The sequence below is a fragment of the Lethenteron reissneri genome, chromosome 18, assembly GCF_015708825.2.
Source record: "Lethenteron reissneri isolate LAM-NWPU_2019-01 chromosome 18, ASM1570882v1, whole genome shotgun sequence".
NCBI lineage: Eukaryota > Metazoa > Chordata > Hyperoartia > Petromyzontiformes > Petromyzontidae > Lethenteron > Lethenteron reissneri.
This window is the reverse complement of record NC_083796.1, coordinates 9,072,095-9,083,267: the sequence shown is the minus strand read 5'-3', so window position 1 is coordinate 9,083,267 and position 11,173 is coordinate 9,072,095. Positions and strand designations below refer to the sequence as shown.

Below are 11,173 nucleotides of genomic sequence, written 5' to 3'. Positions count from 1 at the left end.
AGTCTGTGTGGAAAATGTCAGCTCGATTGGATCACGGGAAGTGGGTTAAAAAACGACCGAAAAAATTGCACGGTCGTAAGCAAGCAAGCTCATTCATCTCCTGAATGAGCTGTCGCATAACGACATGGACCTTGGTGATGCATTTTTATATAGCTCCAGATTTTGTATGTTCACTACCATAGCTTTAAAATATTTGTAAAATAATAAATTATGCACTGCAAAGACGATGATCAATATTTTTGTTGTTCCTTACTGATCTGTTCTAACTATTCTGTTCCTCGACAGGCTCCACTGCAATATGTTCAGACTTCAGTTAATAATGATCATAACTTGAACATGAACACCAATCTTAGAGCACAAGGTTATCACGCAGCTGCTATGTTTCACAGGCAGGTAGAGTCTGCCAATAAGCTGGAAATGTTGCAATGTGGTTTCATCCTATTCAATAATTTGTTAATTTTACTACCTATAATCTCCACAGTGACACTAAAGATTTAGTATAGTGTTACGTGTTGTAAAATGTTGCGGCGAACTACGGCCCATATCTCAAAGAGAGGGTCCTTGCCTATAACATCTGGTCGTTCATCACCGTTGACTCAGGCAGGCCAGACTGCTGTCGAAACCGGTTCAGTGTGTTTATACTGAATCAATGCTGCTGAAATTATGCACGCCCCCCCACACACACAATGCCGTGGGGCCGACGGTTTTTTATGAAAAAATATATATACTTCATTTCTTTTTACGTGGAGTGCAAGAATAGACTTATTCAGAAAAAATAGAATTTGCTACCATCGTAGTTCATTTCGAGAAAGTGAAATATGCTTGCAATCACATTTTTTAAATCATAATCTTTGTTTCATACAAAATGCGCAACACACGTGTTTACATGGCCAATCGGGATTGCAACACTACAATAGATAAACATTTATTTAATACATCTGTTTAGAACAGCCATTTTATTAATGGGGGAGTTGGGGTTTTGAAATAAAAGTGTGTTTTTTAAAGGTTGGTGCACCTCGCCACCTTTGCTTAGGGGGCCTTAGTCCTGTTTATCCTGCTGCCAACGACCTCCGTTTGACGCTCATGCTTTGGGAAACTTCCGATTAAGGGTGGCTGACGGTCGGCCCTTGCCTGATCCCTACGAAATGCAGGACCATTCGGCAAATCACGTCGAGCAGCTGTTTGTACATTAACTTGTTTCTTGGCTGGATGCCAGTGGCGTATTTTCCGACCCTTCCCATTTAAACTGTAGGCTGCCATTTGTTTAACCCTAAAAACGCGTCACATGAAGTGGTGTGATGAGCTTTGTCAGTCTATTTTTAAAAAAAAAATTCGATTAAACTATTTTGGAATTTTAACAGGTAACGCCCACTGAGCTACATAACTCTTTTTCAGAATCGACCTGGCCACAAATGATAGCTCAACGAAGTGGCTTCTCATCACGTGGGAAATTATGGTAGCCAAACACTCGAAACGCGCGTTTTGAAATGTGGAGAGAAAATTCACGCGACCATGGGGAGAACATGCAAACTCCAAATATACAAGGATATAGATCGAACCCACGACCTCCTGTATGCAAGGTGAGGTAGTTAACATCTCGCCACCATGGCGCCCAGCCTACTAATTCAGTACTACTTATTCAGTAGGCTTGGCAATTATTCACGACTGCTGACCCACAAGTGATGTTCCACCCTCGAAGAAACCCAATAGGCACCGAGTAGAACGAAGAGTGGAAAAGTCTGGTCTTACTGACACATTTCTAACGGAGGAGATAACGACATGATTGTCGGGTTATACGAGGTTCTGTGTGTCATCCGGGAGTCTGGTATCAGCCTGGGTGACTGGACATGGGGCCTTGTGGTCCCTATCTGGAAAAGCAAGCATGAAGCATGTCCAGCAGGACAACATCAACTACCGTGGTGGTGTTATTCTGCCCTCAGTCCATGCCAATGTTCTGGCCCGTTTGCTTCTGGCGAGGTTCCATGATCATCTGCTGTTAACTCGGCGATTTGAACGGTCCAGCTTCATATCCAATAAGTTAGAATGTAATCAGATATTAGCACTTCATGTCCTTTTCGAGTGCCATGGAGGTTTTGGCAGAAGCTGCTCTCAGCCTGTTGATCTGAATAAGGCATTCAATGTGATGCATCGGTGGACACTTTGGCAAGGGGATCCTGTGACTTTGATTAAATTCAGGCACTAAGAGTGTTGTGAAGTGCGGTGGACACGCTGCTGGGGTGAGGCAAGAGTGTGTGCTTGCCCCTACACTTTTCAATACAGTATTATTACAAACATATACGGTGATATGCGGGGAGTGTCTTGCGGACCCTGTAATCCACAGCACCGTGAATTTACGCCCAAAATCCACGTAAAAAAATCTCGAATATTTGGAGTTTTGAGTTATACGACTCCAATAATCCATGAGAAATTCAAAGATTATGGGAGTAGCGGAAAATGTATCGAACGACTCCAATAACCCACGGAAAAATGTGGATTACGAGTTTCGCCATTTTATGGGGAAACCCAAATCCGCGATTAAATGAATCGCGCAACCGAATCCTCCCATCGTCCGTGGCACATCTCACCGGAGCGAAATTTTCATTTCGGATTACAGGAGGCCACGGTGCGCCACGGATTATAGGATTTGTGAAACATAACAATAGGTTTTACCCCTTCTGGCAATAAAACAGGTGTCAAGATGCCTAAACAGCAAATACATACCTCTTGCAAGGAATCAAGTCTGCATTAACCACACGTACTTGTGGCAAAACATGCAAACAAACATGCTCTGATAAATTATATATACATTGTCTTTGAAACGTATTGATCGACCCCAGAGACAGCCTTCTTCATGGCCTAGTCTCACCAGTCAGGCCAGAGAACGCCAAATACAGGATCCGTGAGTGGGACCCCCGTTTCACTGCAGATTGTTGGGTTTCTGCTGCACTACTGTAGTGTCAATTTGCGTTATAGAGCACGTATAGTAGTAAAAAGTCACCCCACACGTATGGGAACAAAACACTCAACATCTGATTGATACTTTATAGTTTATTTTAGAAACATTTAAAACCAAAAAAGTACAAGCGTTGAATGCATTGTAAGGCCAGCCCTAAAATCCACCCAAGTGTGAAAAGTGATTGAACAAGATTTACAACATTACTGAATATGCATTGCCATGTCATTAATTGAGGTAAATTAATGAAGAAGACTTCACGGGGTAATGCATGTGGGAAAACATCGTAATGTGTACTTATATCAAAAATACAGATATTCCCAGCAGGCACGCATTTCATAACTTGACATTGGCCACATCATCAGTCGGAAGGAAAACTTTAAAATAGTTTTTAATTTAGTGTTTTAGTGTGCGGATAAAATGTTCGCAATTTCTCCGTAAAAAAATCTAAACAATCGTTTTTTCCTCCGTGATGTAATTCATGTATTTAATCATTATGTAATTAAGGGTAAAACAATACACTATAAATTATCATTTTGTTAGGGTTCTCGCTTAGATACCACCTAGCTTTAAACATTCTCCCTTGCATGGCCATACCTAACCTCCTTTAAACTGTATTATTTGCTTGTGACCGCCTTATATTAAATAGGCTTTTCTTCGCCAGATAGGGAAATTCAAAACCCACATGAATTGTCTGCTTGACGCTACAGGATGATTGTTTTCGTACGATAAAAGGCATATACATGTGTGTTACGGTCGAGTTGCGTAAGCGAAAGGAGAGAGAATATTGTTGACAGTTTTATCAACTTCACAAATGGGACACAGATTTAAAACGTAAACCTCCACACAATACATTCCTGAATAAGAAAATAAACAAGAGAAAAAATATATATTTCCTGTTAACACCCTCCACACCCCCCCCCCCACCCCCACAATCCACAGATTTGAATGATAAAATACGAATTACATATTTTTAAAAAGCCATTTTTCAAAAAAACTCAAATGAGGATCTATTGCATATATTGCAGTTATTGTGCATTAAAATAAATGTACATCATCATTTTAAATCAGTGATACTGACATTGTAAAAATTGTTATTTTGTACTCCAATGACCATTTAACTTTAACAGTATAATGCATGTGAAAAACAATTATTCTGGCTGTACATTCAACAGTGCACAACACGAAGGACATACTTCCAGACCTTCCTTCTGTCACACTTTTGACTCTTGCAGTGTGAACATACTAACAGTTTCTGCATTGCGATTGGCCCAGAATATTTGTAACTCACGTGATTTGACGTCAATCCGAACAGAATCATGGTGTTTGTTCATAAAATAAGCAGATGCGCAAACTTACAATAGGCGCTATGACCACCACCTACATTATTGTACTTGTTAAAAACGTGACCATTTTCATTTTATTCGCCAAAATGGTATCTGATGGTTTGTTACTGTCAAATTAAGCTAGTATCTACCATTGCTAAAGCTACAAGTGCAATGAAATAATAGTAATAATCATTACATCTCAAGCAATGCACTCCAGTAACCTCTCACTGGAGCATTAACAGATTTACAGAATGTTTGCCATTTGATGAAAAAGTAAAGTTTGTTAAAAGTGACTTAAAATTAGTGACATTGCAGATTCAGCCTTTTGATAAACGTTCTGAGCACACAGTCCTGGAATAAAACAAGTCAATGTTGGTGATTAACTGATCGATGTGATGTTTTGCCAATCCACCTCTTGCCATGACTAGTTCTTGATAGAAGTTGTTTAGTTGTCCTCAGCAGCGGCTTTGACCTCCTGTTGACAAAATAAAACATCCAACATGAAAGCATTCAATATTTAAAGTATTACAAAAGCCCCGACAACAAAACACAAAATAACACAGGACACAATTGCACAAAAATGCAAGCGCTGCCATGAGTTAAATGCCTCGTTGGCAATGCATTCGTGCAAATATGAACCTTTGTATCATTGGCATCACATAGCTTGTAAACAAACGATAAAACATCCAAAAGTACATAATGTACAGCCAACCACCTTAAATTATTAATCTTCACAGACAATAAATGTTTAGTAATAGTCTTGCACAACTGCCTGTATGCATTTCAATCTTTACACATCATGAATAACATTTGCATTGTCATGAACCTCGCTTGCAGGAAATACTCTAGATACATTTGCATGCACTTTGCTGTCCAACATAATTTTGCTGTATTGAAGAAAAGTGTGTAAACCTGTTTAAATGTCACCGTTTTTCATCCAGGACAGTGATGAGATATTTTACATTGTTTGGCAATCTACGCAAAATTGTTTTTACCTCAGTCCAACATTGTTATAAATAACATGCATCCTGAACCGAAAAGGCACAATATCTGAAAACACAATGGATAGGTAATGTGGGAATGGTAATATGCCAGTGGTTTTGGGTATAGAGTTTACATTACAATTTGAATGAAATTGTAAAAATGTTTTAAAAAACTGTAAAAAAGATTTCTAATTCTTGAATAAAAGAAAAAAAAGGTGCAGCCATGAATTGTATTGCTCATGCCACCGTTGGCAGAAGGGCATTCACTAAAGGGAGCCCTTGAGTGCTCCCCTGGGTTGCAGTTGGGCTATTCTTCCATGCTGGCCTTGCGCCTTGGAAGACGTAGGAATATCCACACTTTACACCATCTGCCGATCAACTAACTGTGGTGTACCCATTTATATTGGTGTTGAGGGCCCAGTCTGTCATCCCAGTAGTATAAATTAGTACACCACAGGGGAAATTAATAAACTTGGCCCTATGTTTCAAATTGCACGCAGGGGCAATAGGTCTGATAAATGGCACGTGCAATTTAAATAATGTGGGATGCTTTCATCAATACGTGAAGTTCGTTCACAATGTGCGGCCAAAACACTTACGAAGGGTGTGCGTTCGCCGTATTTGCTGTAGAAGGTCATTTGGACCTCGTTCTTGTGGCCTGTGCGCTCATCGAAGCAATGACAGCTGCTGAAGGGAGGGCTGTAGAGGTGCAGACTGATAGCCGTCTCCGAGTGGCTCACATTTTCCACTCGGTGCAGTCCAATGCTGTCTGCAAGTCACGCAACCGCACGTGAGAGAGTTTACATGTTAAAATTCAATGTACTACTCCAACAGCCTCAAGGCGAGTGCATGCAATGTAGAATTTAAAAAAAGTCCAGACTATATTGATTTTAAATGTGTGCATATATGTTTATATATATGTCAGCCTTAAACAAAGATGGTGCAGGTCAAACATATAATATAATTGATGCCTGTAGTATCAATAATATATAAGCTCTTCCATGGTATTCATGGTGTTTGTGGTTAGTTTGTTGTCATGCCCTGCACCTCAGATTAGCATAGTCGTCTACGTACAGAGCAAAAAAAGGTCAACATACAAATGATACAATTGTTGCAAAAATGTAGTCATGTAGGGAAGTCCTGGCCACATGAACAGTAGTGTGCCTGGATTAATACGCAGAAACCTAGAATTATCTGCCTAAGCATATATTAATACTACTCGGTGCCTTTCTAATAATTTGTCACGGTGTGTGTGTGTGTGCAATGTACCATTGATGTATGTGACTTGATCCTCAGAGTACAGATTCTCAGCCTTCTTGATCAGCTCCTGTTTCTTGGTGCTGGGTGTCGGCCACTCGTACATCGTCTCCTTCAGCTGACCCTGCATGATCTTCACGAAGCAGTGGGCGTCCATGTGGTCATGGATGGAGCTGAGCACAAGGGATGTGTTTTTGTTAGTTTCAAAACGAATGATAAAATATAAACAGGTCAAGCAAACAAGTACAAATTTCACACATTCATACAGATCAATGTTAGCCCGGCATGAAATTACATGAGAGTATCATTATTATGGTCGCTTATCCAGGGAAGTCTCACGAAGTTATCGGTTGCTTTGTGGATTCCAATAGAATAATTTATAATTTTTCGAATTTGGCAAATTTGAATAATGACGCCGGCACACAATGGCCTGCTCTTGCGAATAACATCATGAGATCTTTAGCGTCCACTGTTGAACTACACGTACAGACATCATACAAGCTGTAAATTAAACAGAATTCAACTTATATTTGAGAAAAACAGTAAAATATTGCGGTGACATGTGATTTGAATGCCAGTAATAACAGACAAATTTAGCGTTCTACTACCAAATAAAACTGTGACCAAGTATTGTTACACTATTGCATAACTTATAACAATTACGAAGCCAAAAAATTCGAGTCTGCAGAACATAATGAAGATTGATGTATGTTGCAAACCATAAAACAATCAGTAAATATGACCCTGATGATCAATTCAATGTTATATAGCAAAGAATACTGCCTATGCTATTTTTCAAAATTGTCACAATCGACCATATCCACTTTTTTATATTCATTAAAATTAAGGAGATATTGCCTGCTTTTTTTTCAACAGAGAAAATGTTGCATTTGCACAATAGGTGCTTGTGGATTACATTCTCCCAAAGTTATGCCTTGTTCATTGCTTTGCGAAAAATAAATTTTGCACAATGGGTATCTTTTTTGTTTTTATGGAAATAATAACAAGCTGTGCAACATCTTTGACCTACTCACTGTTGCTGTGCAAACTCCATTAACTGCACTGCAAATGATTTGTACTTGATGTTGCAAATCGAATGTTCGCTTTGGTATTATTTATTTATTTGCTTAACCCGTGCCATATGTTGGTGGGAGATTCAGCACAGTGGTTTGCGGCGCACAATGCCATGAACGTCAGTAACCTGAGTTTAATTCCCTACCACGGCTCACATCGGTGCTACATGAACTGGTCCCCCCCCCCCCCCGCCTTCACCAAGCCACAATAACAAGAGTGGTGAAGTTTTGTCAAACAATCCTCATGACCGGCGCGACATACCCAAGTAAGCATTACGAACGTTGGACAAACGTTGGTTGACGTTGGGACCAATGTTAATCAATGTTGGTCCCAACGTTGCATGTTTACTGGGTAGGGGGACTTCATTTGGAAGTGGATTGACACATCAGTTGTAAATGATTATATTTTACCATAGCCATGGTGTCTACCATTTGTTAAATGATGGTTAAGGATTTACTGGTGTTAATGTTATGATAGATAATTATGGCTCCTGCGCAGTATTCGCTTTTCAAAGCAAGGTATTTAAAATTAAAAGTGTACCAGTTTTCAATGTGTAAATACTGTCTTGTTGAAACATATAGGATCCTCACCTGCCATGACCTTCTCCCCAGCAGAGCAGCATGAGATTGAACTTTCCATTGCCTTCATCAACCAGGTTCCTCGTATACCTACAGCAGACAACAGGGAGACTTGTAAATAAGGTGGGACTTACAGTGCCACGGAGACAATATAAAAACAAGCATTTCATTAAACATTGCAAAGGACATAAGTAAACATATGCACATGCTCTTGATCAGTGGTTCTTAACCTGGGGTGCAAGCACACCCTGGGAGTGCGAGAAGCCCTTTCTGGGGGTGCGAGACGTGGCCAGATATATTTTAGAAGTTAAATAATCAAAAAGAAACATTAAACACGGGCACTTAAGTACATGTATCTATTAACATTAACATTTGCTTAATGATTGAGAACCAAACGGGTCCAGGCTGCAGTAAAGGCTAAGAACCACTGCTCTATATATTTGAAACGTTTTGTTTACGCCCCTGTGCGGTGACCTAAACAAAACAAGCTACCGCTAGGCCATGTCACCGGCTGTTTGTTGCAGAGGTTCGCGGTTCGAATCCAGCAGGCCATCCTGATTAATACTCTGGGCATATTAACCGTAAAAAAAAAAAATGCCATCTGGCTTCACTGTGGACGTTAAGATCCCACTATGGAGTTAGGTCATCGTGCGCTGGCATCATTGTCAAACTTTGAACAATTATTTTTATTTTATCATAATTTATTAAATGTTATATTGTCCCTTAAGTATAAACACTGTGTATACCGTATACACTAGTTCAAATTATCTCATTAATTTTACAAAGACAATTGTAATTATCTCACTTCGATCAACAACCCCATAATTGCAAATAATTACATTTGGCAGGAGTTACAAGTTAGAGAAAGGGTCGTCATTCTGGCATTTTTCCACATCCCCAACACAATCATGAAAACTCCACTTACTACCATGATCTTATTTTTTAAAGATCCAACAGCACATTTTACTCAGCGGAGTTATTGGCACAAGCACTTTATGGCTGCGTGTTTATTACGAAAGGCACTATACCATGGCAAACAGCACACGGTACCAGTTTGGTGAAAGTGCAGTTGGCTAGAGCGGGAGAGTTCATTTATATTCCAGTCCTTTCTTTTGCGTGGAGGGGGGTAGTGTGTGCAGGCAACCGTGCTCAAAGCACACAACAATGCTCGGCTTCGGGTTATTTATTTGTCCAATGCAGATTTGCATTATAATCAATATTAGGCAGTGTGTGATAACTGCTTTGTATGCTTTCCGATGCGTTATACGATATTCACTTACATATCTCATGTAAGATACAATGTATGTAAACATGGTGGAATAACAACGCCTTGCAACTTTCGTTCGTAAATGGCCCACAAGAGGTTGCAATTACACCCGCAATTAGCATCAAAGTCACAATCCCATTGCATGTTTTACCTCTTGCATAATACAAGCATACTTAAAAGGTGTGAAGTACATCACAGTATACGCATTGTTTTTTCTTGTTTGATCTTTAAAATAGATTTTACTTTACTCCAATCCTACCCAACACTACCCATGCTGCAAGCACCCTACAAATCCTAAATCCAATTGCTTGCTAGGGGCGGCGGTGTGTGTGTGCCTCCATCCAGCAATGAATTGATCATACCTGATGATAATGATGATGGTGATATTGATAAGGGTGAGTGGTGGTGGTGGTGGTGGATTGGTGCGGGCCTGTGAGTGTGTGTAATGTGTGCTGCTTGGGTCTCTGCATCCAGTGTAGGTGCGAGATCATTCTTACCGAAACTTGTCAAACTTGGCGAAGCGCTCCCAGTCGGTCGCATCGTGCGGGTATGAGGCCATCACAGCCTTCACCTCGTCCACGTCCACCTTGTCCCCCGAGAAGAGCTCGTTCAGCACCGCGATCAGCTCGTCCAGGGAACTCGGCTTGCCCTTCACGATGCTGCTGCTGCTACTCTCCATCTCTAAATTTCTGCAATGCTAGCCGGCGTTCTACTTTTATGTGGATATGTGGATGTTATAGCCAAAAGCTATCGGGAGGAGTCAAAGTATTTGACAAAGGATGCGCAAAACCCAACACTTACCACACCCGGCTGTGATATGTATCTAAGCTCCTGGATCTCTTCCCTCTCAATCTGTTTGAATCATTCGCCGGTTGCAATTGATTCGTTCTGGAGTGGACTCTTCCTGCTCTGCCTTGCACACCCCTAATCGCTATCGTCTCGTTCTTCTCCCCTACTTCTCTCCAACCACTGACGCCGATTCTCTCTCTCTCTCGAGCCAGCTAGTGGTGAGCACTGCTGTCCCTGTGGCTCCCGCTGGCTTTTTAAAGGCGCTGACAGCCACAGAGACGTGGCATTGACGTCATGGATATGCCTCTAGGCAGCAGCCGCTGATGTTGTCCTACTAAACGTGGGGGGAGGGTGGGCGGACTTTTTGTTGTTGTTGTTGTTGTGTTCACACATAGCAATGCCACAACCACAACGAGCCAACACCACCACCACCACCACCACCCCCGCACTGCATGCTAAGCAGCTCAGCGCAATTTAAATCGTGATCGTTTTAAGTTGTGCATCAATGAGGCATTGTTCACGGAGAGGAAATCGTCTGCGAGAGGAGTTGTTCGGATAGCGGTGGAATGCGATTGCCAGGAGCACCCTGTATCGTAATGTGTTCGGCATTCATTCAAGCCCAAGTTGAAAGCAAAATAAAAGCGGATGAAATTATTCACTCGATGAAAATTGTACTAGAACCGGGGATCATCTTTATTAGTTATGTGGCCATAGGAAAAATGAAGTTAAGTGTGCACTGTAACAGCATGCAGCCAACATTACAAAGCCTAGATTATTATGTTTTATTTTTATTATTTTATTACTTCCCTTCTACGTGACTTTACCGAAAGAACCAAGAAGATTACAAAGCCTCTCCATCACCGGCGGCTGACAGGAATAGGCTCACCAAGAGGGAATTCAGGATGGATGAGGCATGGACTCGGTCGGTTTCGTTTCCCCAATCT

At 41.0% G+C, this 11,173-nt stretch overlaps 1 protein-coding gene across 1 annotated transcript; it reads right to left on the bottom strand.

Annotated features, from left to right (window-relative positions):
- Positions 1-3,033: 3,033 nt before the first annotated feature.
- On the bottom strand, positions 3,034-10,471 carry CDO1 (cysteine dioxygenase type 1). Its single transcript, XM_061553749.1, has 5 exons — positions 9,938-10,471; positions 8,186-8,263; positions 6,534-6,694; positions 5,864-6,033; positions 3,034-4,756 (listed from the first exon to the last, which is right to left on the bottom strand). The coding sequence occupies exons 1-5, from the start codon at positions 10,117-10,119 to the stop codon at positions 4,727-4,729; spliced, it is 621 nt and encodes a 206-aa protein (XP_061409733.1). The 5' UTR covers positions 10,120-10,471; the 3' UTR covers positions 3,034-4,726.
- Between the last annotated feature and the right edge of the window lie 702 nt (positions 10,472-11,173).